At 43.8% G+C, this 19,990-nt stretch overlaps 3 protein-coding genes across 5 annotated transcripts in view; 1 reads left to right on the top strand and 2 right to left on the bottom strand.

Annotated features, from left to right (window-relative positions):
• Positions 1-219: 219 nt before the first annotated feature.
• Positions 220-4,017, bottom strand: LOC121536660 (growth/differentiation factor 8). The gene is made up of 3 exons (XM_041844073.2): positions 3,532-4,017; positions 2,586-2,953; positions 220-1,723 (listed from the first exon to the last, which is right to left on the bottom strand). Exons 1-3 carry the CDS (start codon positions 3,902-3,904, stop codon positions 1,343-1,345), a joined length of 1,122 nt encoding a protein of 373 aa, XP_041700007.1. The 5' UTR covers positions 3,905-4,017; the 3' UTR covers positions 220-1,342.
• Positions 4,018-5,369: 1,352 nt separating this feature from the next.
• LOC121536659 (small membrane A-kinase anchor protein-like) lies at positions 5,370-9,585 on the top strand. 3 transcript variants are annotated; one of them, XM_041844071.1, is made up of 2 exons: positions 5,370-5,857; positions 7,413-9,585. In XM_041844071.1, exon 2 carries the CDS (start codon positions 7,602-7,604, stop codon positions 7,872-7,874), a length of 273 nt encoding a protein of 90 aa, XP_041700005.1. In that variant the 5' UTR covers positions 5,370-5,857; positions 7,413-7,601; the 3' UTR covers positions 7,875-9,585. The 3 variants fall into 3 exon arrangements, with proteins under 3 accessions (XP_041700005.1, XP_041700004.1, XP_041700006.1); XM_041844070.1 differs by having other exon boundaries at positions 5,370-5,894; XM_041844072.2 differs by having other exon boundaries at positions 5,378-5,457.
• Positions 9,586-10,708: 1,123 nt separating this feature from the next.
• hibch (3-hydroxyisobutyryl-CoA hydrolase) overlaps positions 10,709-19,990 on the bottom strand; it is a 51,337-nt gene continuing 42,055 nt past the window's right edge. Inside the window, exons 11-14 of the mRNA XM_041844069.2 lie at positions 15,925-16,006; positions 14,227-14,349; positions 12,388-12,421; positions 10,709-12,191 (exon numbers count right to left, since the gene is read on the bottom strand). Of these exons, the coding sequence (XP_041700003.1) occupies positions 12,076-12,191; positions 12,388-12,421; positions 14,227-14,349; positions 15,925-16,006 (355 nt within the window). The 3' untranslated portion in view covers positions 10,709-12,075. The remainder of the gene's footprint in view (positions 12,192-12,387; positions 12,422-14,226; positions 14,350-15,924; positions 16,007-19,990) is intronic.

Genomic DNA, 19,990 nt, shown 5'->3' with positions numbered 1-19,990 from the left:
TTATGATTACATTTACATGACTGAGGCTTGTGACCAAATGCAGATGAACAGGAATGTTATAAATGACCTCTATATGATTCCACATGTCACTTGTGTTAGTCAGAACACATTGCTGAAAGAGCACATTGTTCCTCATTTAGAATTCATTAACATCCCTAGTATTCTTAGTGCATTGACATACCATTACCAAGCTATTGTATGAAATAACTGAACTTAACATATAAGCAAGCACCTTTATTTGTTTAACAGGTATACAGTCCCTATTGTACAGTTTTCTTGCTAGTTTGTGGTCTTATACATTTACTAACAGTGGTTTAGAAAGGCAATTGCTAATGGAAACAATGGCATATACAATACAAATTAGCAAACATATCAAAATCAGTTTTTACAACTTTTGTAGCAACCAATTCTTTCTATTGGTTTGCCATAGTGCAAACTGTGTTATTTGTAAGACAGAGTTTAAACGTGGTTTTAACATTCAAAATATATTTCTCTGTCTTAAACACATCTCAATGTGTAGACTGCATTCATTGTGCTTCCGGTTCAAGTCCTCCTGTCCAGTAATGTTGATTTACAATAAGAATAATTCAAGTGAGTAGGGCGGTTCAGGCAGTTGAATGGTGGTAAAGCTATGATTAAAAGTTTAATAAGAATGCACTGTTGCTGTGTGTGTTTATGGTGTTTATGGCATTGTGCATGAAGGCCAGTTCAGACTGAGTCCTCAGCTATAGTTTTCCAAGCCCTTTCAAAAGTCCTTGAGGATTCCCGGTTTCACTCTCAAACATTGCTTACATGATTAACACACCGATAGTTAAGCGTACGCTGTAAAGGCTTGGGGGGGGGGGGTACATATGTGTGTCAGACCTGGGTTTAAATATGATTTGTTTTCTTTCCAATACTTAAGCTGCGCTTGATTGAGCTTGCCTGGTTTAATGGAACCAATGGATTATTCCCCAAAGTGCAAACCCCACCCTTCTCCATTAAACGTTGAAGTATTTGAAGAAAAATAACAAATACTATTTGAACCTAGGTCTGGTGTGTGTCCACGTCCATGTCAAGTCCAACATGGCATTGTGTTCCTACATCCTTGTGACTTTAGGCCATTGTGGCGCGAACATGTGATTGGAGGAGAGAAGAAAATGAAAATGAAAAATAAAAAACGAACGAGACGTGTCCGTAGTTGAAGCCTGCTCAGCGAATGGACGGGCGTTTCTTTAGCCGCTATTGTGGCTCTATTGCACCGTGTTCTGCAGAAAGCACTGGTAGTGGTGGATGGATCTGTCCCAAAGTCCAGGGTGGAGACCCTGGCTGAGCCCCTCCCCTTCCCCGGCAGAACTCTCGCTCACGAGCAGCCGCAGCGGTCCACCACCATGGAGGGGATCTTGCCGTAGATGATCTGCTCTTTGCGGTTGAAGTAGAGCATGTTGATGGGGGACATCTTGGTGGGGGTGCAGCAGGGCCCTGCGGTGCCCCGGGGGTTAGCCTTGTTCACCAGGTGGGTGTGGGGGTACTTCTGCAGGTGCATGTACTCGCACTCACCAGAGCAGTAGTTGGCCTTGTAGCGCTTGGGGGCAATAATCCAGTCCCAGCCAAAGTCTTCAAAGTCTACCGTGAGGGGGTAGCGGCAGCAGCGGGACTCGGGGGAGTTCTCGTCACAGTCCAGGCCTGAGTCTCTCCTGGAGCGCTTCGGGCCCTCCGAAATCTTCACCTCCATGAAGGGTTGCTGTAAGGGCACAATACAGAATGGTTGAAAACATGAAACATGCATTGAATGACACATTGGGAAACATATTGCCGTTTGATAGTCCAATCTAATATTGCTGATCCTTTAAATCAAGGTTTCAAACTTGGGTGTTGTGATACTTTGTGCCACTGAAATGATTGCGTTTTTAAACACTAATTTAATGGTTGGTTGGTAAAAAGAATTCTAATTGCACCAGAAATGAGTGCCAGCTGTAGTGTGTGTGTGTGTGTGTGTGTGTGTGTGTGTGTGTGTGTGTGTGTGTGTGTGTGTGTGTGTGTGTGTGTGTGTGTGTGTGTGTGTGTGTGTGTGTGTGTGTGTGTGTGTGTGTGTGTGTGTGTGTGTGTGTGTGTGTGTGTGATAACAGAGGCTGTAGGCAATTACTCTGATTAGCACAGTCACACAGAAGACTTCTGGAATTTCTGGCCACCTGAACAATGTGAATTTTTATGTAATCAGGTTATAGGACATGAGATTATTGGTGGCCAAGGCAAATATTCTGTCACAGGTTAACACCTTAAATTAGGTATGTGTGTTTATATTAAAGGTTCTAAAATATATTTTTACATATGAGCACATGAGAGCAAATCCACAGGGTGCCAAAACCCCTCTGATCAGCAGGTATCGATAAACAACTGGTATTTGAAGCCCTGGTTCTAAATTTGTCTGGCTACAAAAGTTAACACAAAAATGAATTTGCACTCTCTTGCCATGGGTGTTAAATGTGAATATTGCATTATTATGCATTCATAAATGGGTTATGGATTACTTCCCATAGAATCGACGAGGATAAACTACAAAACTATATGGAAATTGCTTCGATGGGAGATCAATCTAAACTCACCAGTCCTTCTCCCACTTCAGCTGAGGTAACCGCCAGATCATTTCCCTTCGAGTCCAACGCATTAATCTCTATCCCCCAATTCGTGTCCGGTTGCCGCAGCCATACCGACAACACTTGTTTCACGTCGATACTTTGCCAAGAGCTGACTCCTGCATTCACGTCGATCTTTAAAGACCGGATCTGTACGTTCCTGCCCCCGTCCGTGACAGGGATCAGGCGGGAGATTTGCAGGAACACCGTGGTGACTTCGTCAGCTGGCTGAAGGTGCACCCATAGCTGTGCCCGAACTATGCGGTTCGCCTGAATCTTCGAACTGAAGGAGAAAAAGCAACACTTGGGTTTCCCATCGACTTGGACGATGGATTCGGCTGGAGGAGAGAAATTAGAATTTTAATTACAATATGGAAATGTAATATCTATTTTGTCAATAAACTACATTTCTAAACCAAAATAAATGACTTGTTTTGTTTTTTCTTCAGTTGTATGTAACACAATTAACTATTGTGTTTTCGTTACTGAAACCCCTTGGTAAACCACTTTCAAAATATATATTTAAAGTTACAATGTCATGACACATTGATAAACTATAAAACACTTAACAATGTGTCATCTCCAGGGTATTCTCCAATATAGCCTATATAGTTTAAGAACCTCCACACTCAACACCAGAGCCACTGGCACCTTGTAAGATGGAACTCGGTTCGTACGTAAAGTTCTATATTTGTATCAAGTCAACATGAAATGACAGACTAAAGAAAACAATTAATAATTCCTATGAAATGTCAACCTATTTCCAACATTGTGGTGCAAGTCGCCTAATACGGGATCAGACATGCAGGTGCGCTATGTGCCCCATGCGTAAAAAACAGCTGAGCGCTGGTGCCTTTTCAATGTTATTATATAGAGACATAAAGTGTTGCATTGAATAATATCATATAAAACTTACGTTCAGTGGCCATTGTCATGATTGTTTCTGTGATGGCATGTTCATCATCTTCTTCCATAACTCCATCCTTATTGTCATCTCCAAGTACATCATACTGGTCAAGAAGTTTCTGCAAAGGTGGTGCCTTAGGCAAGAGCTGCTTGACAACATCTCGGCTGATATTGGGCGCGTGCTTGAGTCGCAGTTTGCTAAGAATTTGTGACTTGATGGCGTGTAATCTCATGTTTTTGATCTGCTGTCGGACCTCGCATGTTGAGCACTGCTCACCGTCATCCGTGGCCGGGGGTTGGTGGTGCGCCGTTTGATCACCAAGCCCCATTGGACCGCAAGCAACCATAAAACTCAGATAAATTAGAACCTGCATCAGATGCATTATCTAAGGTGCGGAGTTTGTCCCAACGTGAATATGTATTTGCGTGAAGGCGGACAACAGAGTTGCCTGTGTTTTAAATCAGGCTCTACACTCATAGGTGTCATACTTTAATTCGGCAGCCCTTTTTATACTGCAACTTTGGCCTCTCTTTTGTGTCGTCAAAATCGATGATTGGTTGGGCTGGCAGCAATGAATTTAACAGACAGACATGAACTGTATTTTTCTGTCAAACCTTAAAAGATGTATGGCAAGGTTCGGAATAGTTTTGAGACAACTACACTATCAATCAAAGACAAGACAGTTCTGCAAATGGTCAAATAAAAATGACGGATGCGGTTATATTGATGAATTGCATAAATTTAAATCCGCAGCCTGTCACCATCGGAACGCCACGGAGAAACTTGGTTTATTCCGCTCATCCCATCAACACGACAGGGATCAAATTAATCGGTGTTATGACTTCCCTTCATTACGATCACTTAGTTATATGACCAGTTTGCCTACTTCTCTAAATCGGTTTCTCTAGAAAATCGAAGATATATTAATTTACAAATATATGACAGGAACCACTCTTTAGCCTGTACTGACATAGGCTACATGGAGTAGACCTACTTCTTCCTAAACGTGTTTCCAAAGGCAAACTTACTTTATCAATAGGCTATATGATAGATGCTATTGCACTGAACATTTATGGCGAAATGGGCTCTACTGTAGGCCTACGATACTGTAGTAAACTATAGGCTACTGGATATTGTTGTCTTGAGGTGTCTGTGCTTACGATTTACGAAAGCTTTTTAGTCCAGACATTTAGTGCCATCGTGCGGCTTCTCAACAACAGTTGCAAAATTACGCACAAGTTATGAGATAATATTTTTCTTCACAGATAAACAGTAACATATGGGTTCTAATTTAGATCAGTGCAACCGACATTTAGAAGATGTGTATGGCTCACAACAAGAGTCAATCAAATCATCAACTAAAACATAAACGAATTTAACGAATTCGTCATATATATTTCAAATGACACCAATTGGTTTTGAACATATCCGATAACTCATAACTCAAAATCTGACACAGTGCGACTGCAGTGGCTATAGGGAAAGCGCGCTAATGTTCCTCTTGTGCCATAATGGTCCAGACCTCTCGGCAGACGCATTAGTAGCCTTAAAACTTAGATACAAGGAAGCTAAACGGGGTTACACTTCCATCAAAATCAGGAGACAGGATTATAATCTATCGATAGATAGCATTATAGAAACAACTGACTATATTCCTTACTTTAAACATTTCAATAGTCACTGAGAAGTCAAGCATGGATCCACCATGCGCCACAAGAGGGTGATATTGTATAAGTAACAGTAGCCTGTGTGAACGCGCACAATTTATCTCCACAACCCCTTCTGCAGTTTACTAATTGCTGTTGAATATGTATAAAACAAAATATATGATTACGTCCTACAAACTACAGCTGCCGTCAGAACGTTGAGTCAAACAGGCAACACTTTCAACGATGATCTATGGAAAATCTCCACTAGAATGATGGAAAGAAGAAGGTATAGTCCTCCAGGTCCAACTATTCTAGGATTTGAGAGTTTAAATCGATGTTTGCATTTAGTGGGATTACTGCACAATGTGGTATGGTGCAACACTGAATGCCCAGTTTGGTAACTTTGTGGAAATGTCGTGCTGAGAGAGAAACCTGCCTTCCAAATTTCATGTTCAAGCCTTAGACGCATATGCGGCCGTTTGAAAAGGAGACGGAGTAGACAGGAGGGGCGGCACGTTTGGTGATTTCGGTTCACAGACCGTATGGATGTATGAGACTTCTTTATTGAAACCAACCGTTGGGGAAAGTGTCGTTCAAGAGAAAACGATGTGTTTTCCTACTGGATGAATTTTATATTCATGAGGGGAAACTCACCCAGTCATACTTTTCCAAGAGCCTTCTTGAAGGTAGGCTACGAATCCCACGCGTCAGTAATATTTTATGGTATGTACCGATTTTTCTGGTAACTGTGTATGAAATGGACTAGAGGCTACCCCTAAACGTATGGTATATTGAACAGAAATGTGCTGATGTAGGAATTCTCAGAAGCCTATTTCCAACGCCGACAACCGTTTTGCCCTTCCTCCGTCCCGGCTAGTATTTCTCCTGGACCTTTTATGTTCACATTTGAATAGTGAAATTCTTCCATATATGCCTTTATTAATTCAAGAAAGGTGGGTTATAGTTAAAAGTGGGGAAGGAGTTTCAAGGGTCGCGTCCCATGATATCTGGGCTAGAGTGACATGCTTGAGATATATGGTAACAGACACGATCTTTTCCCAAGTTGTCTCAAAATGTGAAATGATGTGTATATGTATTAAAAATCTGGTCGACATATTATGGATCAGCACTGTAGTTAGATAAGGGGTAGCCTCTGTCAAAAAGCATAAGATACAATGCCATCATTTTGCAGCTTCAGTAAAAATCTCCTCTTATGTGAGAGATGAACAGGATGATATAATAGTGTGCTGCTCTGTCTGAGATAAATAATCACACGCTCCTGTGAATCTGGATCAGGCGGGACTGAGGCAGCACACATACCAGGACAGATGGAGACTACAGCAAATAACATCAGTGCTTTGTGCGTTCAACCTAGAGTCACATGGTCTATTTATACATGGTCTGAAAAAGACTGAGGTAACAAACAACAAGCTCATGGGCAATACATACAACTGATGTTCAAAATAACTACTGTAAGCCCAAATAGCAGATGTCATAGACTCACCTTTTCCCCAAAGGTCACTACAGCTGCCTAGTCTAGGCCTTGTATTCAGTGTGTGCTAGTAGATACAGGTAACTGGCAAAATAATGGAAACAGGAGTAAATTAGGGATACAAAGTGTGTTGAAAGCAAGTGCTGCCACAAAGGTGTGGTTCCTGAGTGAATTAAGCAATTCACATCCCATAATGCTTAGGGTCATGTATAAAAATTCTGGGCAGGCCATTATTTTGGCTACCGTGGCTATGCCCCCATAGGATGACAATGCCCCCATCCACAGGGCACGAGTGGTCACTGAATGGTTTGATGAGCATCAAATCTATGTAAGCCATATGCCATGGCCGTCTCAGTCACCAGATCTCAACCCAACTGAACAATTACGGGAGGTTCTGGAGCGGCCCAAGAGACAGCGTTTTCCACCACCATCAATAAAATACCAAATAATGGAATTTCTTGTGGAAGAATGGTGTCGCATTCCTCCAATAGAGTTCCAGACACTTGTAGAATCTATGCCATGGTGCATTAAAGCTGTTCTGGCTCGTGGTGGCTTTATGTTGGTGTTTTCCTTTATTTTGGCAGTTACCTATAGCTACTGCTGCTTTGTGGTAACAGGGGTAAAGATGCTAAGTCACTGTGAAAATAGTAGGCCTCTCAATTCTTTCCTCTGCCATCTGGTATTTTTAGGCAGGCTCTGATGGGAAAAAAAAATCACTGAAATCCTTTCCCTCTTCTCTCTCCCTACAGCACAGGGGAAGATATAGGACAGGAGCATGGCTGACTTTCTGGACTATTTCAACGCAGCTCAGTTCAGACAAGAATCGGCTTCCTAGCCGTCTCTTCTTGACCAGAGCCCAAGCCCCCCTCCGACACATTCCTCCTTCACCAGCTTCTCTCTCCCCTCCTCTCTGAGATCAATGCTTCATTATTTATATAATGGGATGCGTCAAATCCAAGAAGAGCGATCTGATCCAGTACGCCAACTCGGTGGAGAAGGCGGACGGCAAGCCTGGGAAGCGGCAGGGCGTGAACACGCTGCTGGTCCACTATGAAAGGGGGTCGGCGGACGACTCTGCTCGGGTGGACCCCATCCTGCTGGAGTATGCCCAGCGGCTGTCGGAGGAGATAGTGGCCCGGGCCGTGCAGCAGTGGTCGGAGGTGGACAGCCGCTACAGTGACATCCCCTACATTGAGTGTGATGTGCCTTGAACCTCTGTGGAAAGGATTACTACTGGATGCCCAGCAGACAGACAGACGACAGACATCACTCTGATTCAGGTTGAAACAATACATTACGAAGATCTACCAGCTGAAAATGGCAAGATGTTGATGCCATTCTATGGTCCAAATACATTTTTCTGTTTAATTCATACTTGGACAGACAAAGACCTTGGTTACTCCTCTCATTTTCATCCATACCATGTGCTTGCCTCCATTGTTAGCTAGATGATGAGAGTTCCGAGCTGGGGTGTGTGTGATATCTTTGTCTTGGGAGCCGATAAAGCAGAAGAGTATCATTGAATCCTGCTTTGAAAATGTACCGTATCTGCCTTTCATTTAATATCTACCGTTTCCGCTTGACGCATGCCATCCTAGGGCCAAATAGCAGGTCCGATGTAGGAAGTTATTTATAGGCACCTCAAGTGGGCAGTGTTTTTCACTTGAGATTTTTGCTGGAGTCAGCAGGTACATGCCTCCCTCTCCATCTGTCTGCCCAGACAGAAGCTCCCAGTTCAGGGTTCTTGGATAATGGCATCCTGGGGAGCCTGTGGTTGACCAACAAAGGAGAGCTCATTATTCATTCTGCCCACCTACCCATTAAGCATGTCCGATGATGAGCTGCAGCAACCAAGGACCTGACAACGGTCACTTTGACGAAATGATGCTCTACAAACATGGCCGTGGGAAGATGTTTTTTCTCCACTCATACAGGAGTATTCTGTGAATTTGAATGCCAATGACAATAGGACATCCCTGAGGGCTGGCTAAGTCCCCATGCCTTGAGGAAATCAGGACACTAGGATGGATTGACACACTTTTACCGGGACATGGCACAAAACGAGAGCTAGGTTCACAAATACCTTTTGTTTTCGCCAAAATGTCTAGGGCCAAGCACCCTGGTTCTAACATACTGTATTCTACACAATGATGAACTACTGCCATCTGCCACATAGAATTTACAGCACAAATATGCAACTCTCAAAGGCCATGGTATTTTTATTGAGAGCAAATGGCTTTTTAAAATAGTATAATGCTATTTTAACAGGCCATAGCCACACATACGCACAACGGAGAGTTGAGTTGTTTGGAAAAGGGGAACAACTGTCCTTAATGAATGATAATACAAGCACAACACGTTTGATGGGCTTTCTTATGGCGTTTATAAGATAGAAGGTCATATCAGTGGGTTTTAGTCTGTCATGGGAGGTCAGTTCCTACCATACCACAACTGATGTTGAAGAAGCTTTAAATGCGGATTAGTCTAGGCTGGGCAACATGTACATTTCCCAGAACATTAATCAGGGTGCTAATGTGTACACCACAAAGAACAAGTAGACATTATTTCACTGGAAAAGGAAGTTTGATGTGTGTATCTCAAGTAAGATTTGGCTGCTAGGCCATTAGGTATGCTCAGTAAAGAAAATGGTAGTGGTGTGCTTTAAATGCTACACCCAAAAATCCATTACAGTTAAAAGCAACAAATATATAACGAAATTACGCTAATCTGGGTTGAAAGATTAATCTCTTGAACCCATTCAATTATGTAAACAAATTGAAAAGCTTAGCGGTGACAATTTCTTCCCATACTGTATTCCTAAATCTAAGAACTGGGAGGTGGAGGGTTTAGAACAGGGGTGTCAAACTCATTCCATGGAGGGCCTAATGTCTGCTGGTTTTAGTTTTTTCATTTCAATTAAGACCTAGACAACCAGGTGAGGAAAGTTCTTTACTAATTAGTGACCTTAATTCATCAATCAAGTACAAGGGAGGAGCGAAAACCTGCAGACACTCAGCCCTCTGTGGAACGAGTTTGACACATGGTTTAGAAACAGATCACTGTTATCACTGCTTCAGCTAATGTTTTAAACAATTTACAGATAAAGCTGCAAAAAACATGAATAAAAAAAAATCCATCAAGCTTGATTTTTACTCAGATGAATTGGTTGATACAAGTTCTGTTTTACTATGCAGGAGACAGCTAGCACTATATGCCATATATCAAGCCACTATCATCATAATAAAACTGTGATAGCCTTCTATGGTAGAGGCGTTATCTCTGCCATTGAAGCTACATCGAACACAGAATTCAAATGCTTTGCATAATATGGTCAATGTTGCAGTTCACAATGCTTACTTACAGCTTGAAAGAAATACAAGGTATACCAACGTATGTACAAACTAGGTATACCTGGATTCCTTCCTTCTAAATATGATGTCAATATCGGGAACAACGGCGAAATTCCACCTGAGTTACAGTAACATCTTGTAACATCAGTCTTCCAGTCAAGCCTATAGTTTGATTATGGGCAAAATGTGTTTTCTGTTGGGAGATCCTAATGCTTCTTTTTCCCCAGCATCTAAAGACTCATCTATATTTATATAATATACATTTAACCTGCAGGTCTGTAAATAAATCAATGGTCCCTATCCCAGTGCCTTGTCCACTACACCAGCGAGACTCCCGATACAGACATTCAGACACCGACTTTTTTTCACATCGCCTTTATTGTCCCCAGCACAAGGTGCACCTGTGTAATGATCATGCTGTTTAATCAGCTTCTTGATATGCCACACCTGTCAGTTGGATAGATTATCTTGACAAAGGACAAAATGCTCACTAACAGGGATGTAAACAAATGTGTGCACAACATTTTAGAGAAATAAGCTTTTTGTGCGTTTGGAACATTTGTGATCTTTTATTTCAGCTCATGAAACATGGGACCAGCACTTTAGATGTTGCGTTTATATTTTTGTTCAGTGTCGTTACATAGGCAGGCACAATGTAATTATGCTTTTATCAATGATGACTTCAAACAATTAAATCAAATGACAATTTTTACGATCAGGTTTTCATACACATCTTTATCAACATATTTCTTATACAACAGATTTTCACAGCTATTAGTTGGGAAATTGTAGCCATTGAATTGGACACTGAAGAGTGCACAATGAATTGAGTAATGCAATGAGTAATGCAATGCTGAGTGATCACTCCAGCTACATGACAAGGCTAAAAGGCATTAAGAAGAATGACACCTGGCTGGTGCCTTTTGAAGGGCAAATCCTAAACCATAAAAGCTTATCTCTGACGCCAAGATAATTACTGAGCCTGTGTTCTCCAGGAGAGAGTGTTTATGCTGGTTCATTGTTTACTTAGCAAACTTCGTGGCGGGTCTTTTAGCTACTCTGACCTCATTTCACTCTGGGAGCCTGTAAGTGCTCTTAACGGTGTGCTGAGGGTTTGAGTGCCGCAAATGGGATTTCATATAATCAATGATTTGAGCTGGGTACAGAGAAACGCAAAAGGCCAGATTCAGTCGAAGACACACTGCAAAAAAAACTATTAAGCACTGCAAAATCCCCCCTTTCATTAAAATCCAAATTAGGTAGAAATTAGGCTGTATATTTTAACATGGCGTTTTCCCAGTCTAGGCTTCCAGCAATGTGTATTTGATTGAATCCCTGCGAAATGTATTGGACAGACAGACTGACAGAAAGACACTCATAAACAGGACAGTAGAACACTCAACAAGGGCCATAATGACCACCTGACAGTACTCTCCCAAGTTATATGACACTTCAAACAGGACAGAACCTCTTCCTTACCCAGCTACTCCACCTACTCACCAATACAAACATTTGTTTCTTGACACCACCAACTGTAACGAGAAATATTGGCCTTCGCAAATAATACTGTACATCAGCACAACGGAGATACTGTACATATTGTCTGACTCACTGTCTATATAACTGGTCTGGTATCCATCCCACTTTAGCCTTTTAGCCTGATGCTAGCTTTTGAGAAGTCATTCTTGAAGAGTCCATTCAATTTGTTTAAAAATGCATTGCAAAATGGGTACAGCACTGGGGTGTGGTCTTGCCAAAGTCCTGCTGTTGTGATAGGCCACTGAGGGACTAGCGTACCAAGTCTGATGGCTGTGACCGACTACTCTAGAGTAGCTTCCTTTCTTTGTCTCCTGTCCAACTGTATGACTGATGGGTGAAAGTGGTGGCTTATTTCAACGATAAAGCTCTCAGTGAGAACATGGATTCTGATGAGTGGCCATGAAGGGAAGGATACAAGGGAAGGAAACACATTTAGGCAACTAGGACGCTTCCTATGAGAAGGAGGTTGTGGAGGACCAAAGTGGTGTCCCTTGACCCCTTGTTCTAATCTATAGAGGTGTCCTTACAGCTTGAGGTCAAGGTCCCCCAGAGACGAGAAACAGTCCTCCACACTCTGTTCTGAGACCTCCTTCAGTGTGGATGGACTCCACTTGGGGCTGTGGTCCTTGTCAACCAGCACTAGGCACACAAAACAAAAACAAAAAAACGATCAATTGCATACTGTCAGAAACATCCTAATAAAACAGAAATCCAAGAGGGACGTGGAGCGGTTTTTGCCAACTACTACTCAATATCGTTGTACAGAAATAAGGGTTTAAGGTGTAAAATCTCAAAGGGATTTATTTATGTGTTTTGCAAGAGTCGAACATCTTACCTGCCCTCACACCCTCGTAGAAGTCACTGCCCTTCTGCAAAACAACAAGAATCAAAACTCCTGACACACATACATGATTTAAACTAATAATACCAGGAGAAGGGTACATACAGTGAGGGAAAAAAAGTATTTGATCCCCTGCTGATTTTGTACGTTTGCCCACTGACAAAGAAATGATCAGTCTATCATTTTAATGGTAGGTTTATTTGAACAGTGAGAGACAGAATAACAACAAAAAAATCCAGAAAAACGCATGTCAAAAATGTTATAAATTGATTTGCATTTTAATGAGGGAAATAAGTATTTGACCCCCTCTCAATCAGAAAGATTTCTGGCTCCCAGGTGTCTTTTATACAGGTAACGAGCTGAGATTAGGAGCACACTCTTAAAGGGAGTGCTCCTAATCTCAGCTTGTTACCTGTATAAAAGACACCTGTCTGCACAGAAGCAATCAATCAATCAGATTCCAAACTTTCCACCATGGCCAAGACCAAAGAGCTCTCCAAGGATGTCAGGGACAAGATTGTAGACCTACACAAGGGGTGGAATGGGCTACAAGACCATCGCCAAGCAGCTTGGTGAGAAGGTGACAACAGTTGGTGCGAATATTCGCAAATGGAAGAAACACAAAATAACTGTCAATCTCCCTCGGCCTGGGGCTCCATGCAAGATCTCAGGAATCAGCCCAGAACTACACGGGAGGATCTTGTCAATGATCTCAAGGCAGCTGAGACCATAATCATCAAGAAAACAATTGGTAACACACTACGCCGTGAAGGACTGAAATCCTGCAGCGCCCGCAAGGTCCCCCCTACTCAAGAAAGCACATATACATGCCCGTCTGAAGTTTGCCAATGAACATCTGAATGATTCAGAGGAGAACTGGGTGAAAGTGTTGTGGTCAGATGATACCAAAATGGAGCTCTTTGGCATCAACTCAACTCGCCGTGTTTGGAGGAGGAGGAATGCTGCCTATGACCCCAAGAACACCATCCCCACCGTCAAACATGGAGGTGGAAACATTATGCTTTGGGGGTGTTTTTCTGCTAAGGGACAGGACAACTTCACCGCATCAAAGGGACGATGGACGGGGCCATGTACCGTCAAATCTTGGGTGAGAACCTCCTTCCCTCAGCCAGGGCATTGAAAATGGGTCGTGGATGGGTATTCCAGCATGACAATGACCCAAAACACACGGCCAAGGCAACAAAGGAGTGGCTCAAGAAGAGCACATTAAGGTCCTGGAGTGGCCTAGCCAGTCTCCAGAACTTAATCCCATAGAAAATCTGTGGAGGGAGCTGAAGGTTCGAGTTGCCAAACGTCAGCCTCGAAACCTTAATGACTTGGAGAAGATCTGCAAAGAGGAGTGGGACAAAATCCCTCCTGAGATGTGTGCAAACCTGGTGGCCAACTACAAGAAACGTCTGACCTCTGTGATTGCCAACAAGGGTTTTGCCACCAAGTACTAAGTCATGTTTTGCAGAGGGGTCAAATACTTATTTCCCTCATTAAAATGCAAATCAATTTATAACATTTTTGACATGCGTTTTTCTGGATTTCTTTGTTGTTATTCTGGCTATCACTGTTCAAATAAACCTACCATTAAAATTATAGACTGATCATTTCTTTGTCAGTGGGCAAACGTACAAAACCAGCAGGGGATCAAATACTTTTTTCCCTCACTGTAGCTGTTGAGGGTCGATCCTTTTCAAAACCCAGTAAATGAGTAAATTGCATTACCTTCAGATGGAAAAACGTTTAAATGGTAAGATAAAGTAAATCAACTGTGATGGGGGAAGAGGAGTTAGTATTAAGGGCCTGGGGCCTTTTGGCACGTACCACCATGCAGGCCTGACTGAGTCTGTACTCCATCACCAGAACCTCCTGCAAACTCATGGCGCCTCCCGCCTGAAGCTGCTTGAAGGTTATCTTCAGCGATGTGGGGGACATCTTGGCGAGGGTCTGTGAAATTCACAAATACAAAAAACCTGGTTAGCTGTAGCCCAGGTGGTTATTAGCCAGCAGAACCTAATGTTCAATGCACTAGCAATTCTTTGATGTGATATTGTGAATAGCCTATATCATTGTAGTCACCCACAATTACCGCCATCGCATTGATTAGTGTAACTCTTGTACCATAATTGGCAGTCACGAAATAAGGGCAAGTATCCCATTTCATGATTTCCCTCCAAAGCCTGCATAGATACTTTACTCTTTTACTCGTATTAGTGCCCTTGAACCAAAAGGGAAAAGTTTGTGCTTATGGACAGGACTATACCAATTGCTGCACTTTCCACTCAGCAGTTAGACCATCCAGCTCAATAAGAAGAGTTGCTTCATTATCATCTCTCTCTCTCTGAAGATGAGGGGGCCCATTTCTTGTTTTACATAACCAGTGTCTTCCTCCCAACTCATACTACACATACACCAGCTGGAGTCAGGCATGTTTACGATCAAGCACATCCCATCTCATTAACGACACCATCTCTGATAAAACGTGTGTAGACAGTCCACGCATTATGATAATATGAGGCGATGATATCAGTCTTCTCCACACTGAATCTGCGCTTATGATCAATCACATGGCAACAGGGATGGCAACACCGTACAACATCATTGCAGTGCAACATGGAAACCCATCGCAATCCTTGTGCACATCTCTCACAGGGCATCTGGGTTTACACAGCATTAGCTTCCAATCCAAAAAAGGACAGCTTGGCTTTTGGCACTATTAAAGAGGTACTTATCATTCAGGATAAGGTTGCGCCATGGCGAGTGTTTTCCCAACAGGGGACTTTGGACAGTCGGGAGAGAGTGGGCATTTCTGACCCAATGTCACACTGACGATGGGACTGTTCTGTTAGGTGATCATCCTCATTAAGGGTGTTTTTAGAGCCTTTCATTGAGCCACTCTGGTAAGGTTAACCATATTAAGGGCTTACAGAGTGGCAATTACTACTGTTAGCAGAGCCCTGAAGGCTGGACTAACGGCCTGGGCTATGTTCTCATACTCTCAGATGACTTCAGACTGGCTGGCTAGCTGGGTTTCATTCACATTAAGAAGGAGGAGATGAGAGTATGAAGTAATTTAGAACATAGTCCAAAGACATCTCTACATAGCGACAGATTTAGTTCCTCTATAGCCTCTCTCTCTGCTAGCCAAAGCTCTACAGACCTCTATAGCAGGGGTGTCAAACTCATTCCACGGAGGGCCTAGTGTCTGCTGGTTTTTGTTTTTTTCCTTCCAATTAAGAGCTAGACAACCAGGTGAGGGGAATTCCTTACTAATTAGTGACCTTAATTCATCAATCAAGTACAAAGGAGGAGCGAAAACCCGGAGACACTAAGCCCTCCGTGGAATGAGTTTGAAACATGCTCTATAGGCATCACTACACAGTGACATTTACAGTTTCTCTATAGCCCCTCTCTCTGCTAACCAAAGCTCCCACCTTACCTTCAGGTAGCGTATGTGTGGGAGATGGGGATGGAGGTCGAGGTGAGGCTAACTAGCTTCAACTAGCTTGAGGCTGGACCTACCTCAGCTTGTTTCTGGGCGAATGGAGAGCCGTCCGTCTTTAGGTTGTGTACAATCCCCTCTACACTGTTGGACTGGAATAGCCTAAGGGCCGCAGGTATACAGGGATGAGACATGGTCAGTTGAAGTACATATGGCTGAATACACACATGCACACCCAGATAGACACACACACAATGCAGCACCTACTCACTCTGTGTTGTGAGGGGCTGCACATGGAATTCACAGCCCTACCCCTCTATCTATAGCTCCCAACTACCCTTTCCCTAACTTCACCATCTGAACTCATCACCTGGTGCAGTGTTTCCCGACTCCAGTCCTCGAGTACCCCCAACAGCACATAAGATGGCGCTGCAGTGGATAGCAGCAGTCTTACTGGCTCCTGACCAATTCTGCTATTTTGTGTGTTCTTTTACGCTGATCTGAACTTTTTTGTACATAATGTCTCCGCCATCATTTCCTATGACCGAAAACAGCTTCTCGACATTGGAACAGCGATCACTAACCTCGATTTGGATGAACATTTCTACTTCAACGACTCAGCAGCTCTGGACGTTCTGCTTATTCCTGACCAGGCCCTAATCCCCGGGACTCGAAAGAGGAAGCGGCGGTGAAAGAGAGGCAGGCGAGGTAGCATCCTGACGAGACTACGTCGTCGAGCAAATATACTGCCATTGACCTCTGTTCTATTGGCGAACGTGCAGTCAGTGGAGAACGAACAAACTGGATGAGCTTCGTTTGAGACTATCCTATCAACGGGACCTGAAGAAAACTAATATCCTATGTTTCTCAGAGTCGTGGCTGAATGAGGACATGGATTATATACACATCTCGCTGGTTTTTCTATGCATCATCAAACCGGACAGCAGACTCAGGTAAGGTGAAGGGAGGAGGGGTGTGTCTCTTAATAACAGCTGGTGAACAATCTCTAATGTTAAGGAAGTCTCTAGTTTTTGCTCGCCTGTTAGAATACCTCATGATAAGCTGCAGACAACACTCCACTGAACAAAATAAACAAAATAAATGTAAAGTGTTGATCCCATGTTTCATGAGCTGAAATAAAAGATCCCAGAAATGTTCCATATGCACAAAAAGCTAATTTCTCAGATTTTGTGCACATATTTGTTTACATCCTTGTTAGTGAGCATTTCTTCTTTGCCAAGATAATCTATCCACCTGACAGGTGTGGCATATCAAGAAGCTGATTAAACAGCATGATCATTACACAGGTGCACCTTGTGCTGGTGACAATAAAAGGCCACTCTAAAATGTGCACTTTTGTCACACAATGCCACAGATGTCTCAAGTTTTGAGGGAGCGTGCAATTGGCATGTTGACTGGAGGAATGTCCACCAGAGCTGTTGCCAGAGAATTGAATGTTCATTTCTCTACCATAAGCTGCCTCCAATGTAAAAAAAAAAAAGAAAAAGAAGAATTTGGCAGTATGTCCAACCGGCCTCACAACTACAGACCACATGTATGGCGTCGTGTGGGCGAGCGGTTTTGCTGATGTTAACATTGTGAACGGAAGCGAACCTACCAGACGAGCTAAATGCCTTCTATGCTAGCTTCGAGGCAAGCAACACTGAACCATGGATGAGAGCACCAGCTGTTCCAGACTACTGTGTGATCTCGCTCTCCGTAGCTGATGTGAGTAAGACCGTTAAACAGTTTAACATTCGCAAGGCCACAAGGACAGACGGAATACCGGCGTGTACTCAGAGCAATGCGCTGACAAGTCTCTTTAATGACATTTTCAACCTATCCCCCTGGTCTGTAATACAAACTTATTTCAAGCAGACCACCATAGTCCCCATGCCAAAGAACGCGAAGTTAACCTGCCTAAATGCCTATCGCCCCGTAGAACTCACATCTATAGCCATGAAATGCGTTGAAAGACTGGTCATGGCTTACATCAACACCATCATCCCAGACACACTGGACCCACTAAAATTCGCATACCGCCCCAACAGATCCACAGATGACTTCTATTGCACTCCACACTGCCCTCACCCACCTGCACAAAATGAATACCTATGTAAGAATGATGTTCATTGACTACAGCTCAGCATTTAACACCATAGTCCCCTCCAAGCTCATCACCAAGCTCAAGGCCCTGGGACTGAACACTTCCCTCTGCAACTGGATCCTGGACTTCCTGATGGGCCGCCCCCAGGCAGTGAGGGTAGACATCAACACATCCACCACGCGGACTATCAACACGGGGGCCCTTCGGGGGTGTGTGCGTAGTTCCTTCCTGTACTCCCTGTTCACCCACGACTGTGTGGCCGCGCACGACTCCAACACCATCATCAGTTTGCTGAAGACACGACGGTGGTAGGACTGACGACGATGAGGCAGCCTATAGGGAGGAGGTCAGAGACCTTGCAGTGTGGTGCCAGGACAACAACCTCTCCCTCAACATCAGCAAGACAAAGGAGCTGATCGTGGACTACATGAAATGGAGGGATGAGCACGCCCCCATCCACATCGATGGGGCTGTATTGGAGCGAGTCGAAAGCTTCAAGTTCCTCTGTGTCCGCATCACTAAGGAATTAACATGGTCCACACACACAGTTGTGAAGAGGGAATGACAGCGCCTCTTCCCCCTCAGGAGGCTGAAAAGATTTGGCATGGGCCCTCAGATCCTCAAAACGTTCTACAGCTGCACCATTGAGAGCATCTTGACTGGCTGCATCACCGCTTGGTAAGGCAACTGCAAGGCACCCGACCGCAAGGTGCTACAGAGGGTGGGGTGAGTACGGCCCAGTACATCACTGGGGCTGAGCTCCCTGCCATCCAGGATTTCTTTGCCATGTGGTGCCAGAAGAAGCAGTACCAATGCACCAAGTCTGGAACCAACAGGACCCTGGCTTGAACAGCTTCTACCCACATGCCATAAGACTGCTAAACAAGACTGCTAAATAGCTAATCAAATGGCTACCCGGATTACCTGCATTGACCCTTTTCTGCTCTAACTCTTGCACTGACTCTATGCACACACATTGGACTGTACTCAAACACACACACACACACACACACACTATATATGCCTACACACACACACTTTCACACTCACCACATACGCTGCTGTTACTGTCTATTATCTGTCCTGTTGTCTAGTCACCTTACCCCTACCTACACTATATATACAAAATTATGTGGACACCCCTTCAAATTAGTGGATTTCAGCCACACCCTTTGCTGACAGGTGTATAAAGTCGAGCACACAGCCATGCAATCTCCACAGACAAGCCTAAGATCACCATGCGCAATGCCAAGCGTCGGCTGGAGTGCTGTAAAGCTTTCCGGCATTGGACTCTGGAGCAGTGGAAACGGTTCTCTGTAGTGATGAATCACGCTTCGCCATCTGGCAGTCCGACAGACGAATCTGGGTTTGGCGGGTGCCAGGAGAACGCTACATGCCTCAATGCATAGTGCCAACTGTACAGTTTGGTGGAGGAGGAATAATGGCCTGGGGCTGTTTTTCATGGTTTGTGCTAGGCCCCTTAGTTCCAGTGAAGGGAAATCTTAACGCTACAGCATACAATGACATTCTAGACAATTCTGTGCTTCCAACTTTGTGGCAACAGTTTAGGGTAGGCCCTTCCTGTTTCAGTATGACAATGCCCCCATGCACAAAGCGAGGTCCATACAGAAATAGTTTGTCGAGATCGGTGAGGAAGAACTTGACTGGCCTGCACAGAGCCCTGACTTCAACCCCATCTAACACCTTTGGGATAAATTGGAACGCTGACTGCGAGCCAGGCCTAAATCGCCTAAAATCAGTGCCCGACCTCACTAATGCTCGTGGCTGAATGGAAGCAAGTCCCCGCAGCAATGTTCCAACATGTAGTGGAAAGCCTTCCCAGAAGAGTGGAGGCTGTTATATGGGACCAACTCCATATTAATGCCCATGATTTTGGAATGAGAGGTTCGACGAGCAGGTGTCCACATACTTTTTTTATCTTCAACTTTGCATTGTTGGAAAAGGACCCGTACGTAAACATTTCAATGTTAGTCTATACCTGTTGTTTACGAAGCATGTGACACATAAAAATTGATGTG

Source organism: Coregonus clupeaformis, chromosome 23 (assembly GCF_020615455.1).
Source record: "Coregonus clupeaformis isolate EN_2021a chromosome 23, ASM2061545v1, whole genome shotgun sequence".
In the NCBI taxonomy this organism is placed as follows: domain Eukaryota; kingdom Metazoa; phylum Chordata; class Actinopteri; order Salmoniformes; family Salmonidae; genus Coregonus; species Coregonus clupeaformis.
Note: the sequence above shows the minus strand (reverse complement) of the source record. Positions and strands in the feature narration are given on the sequence as shown.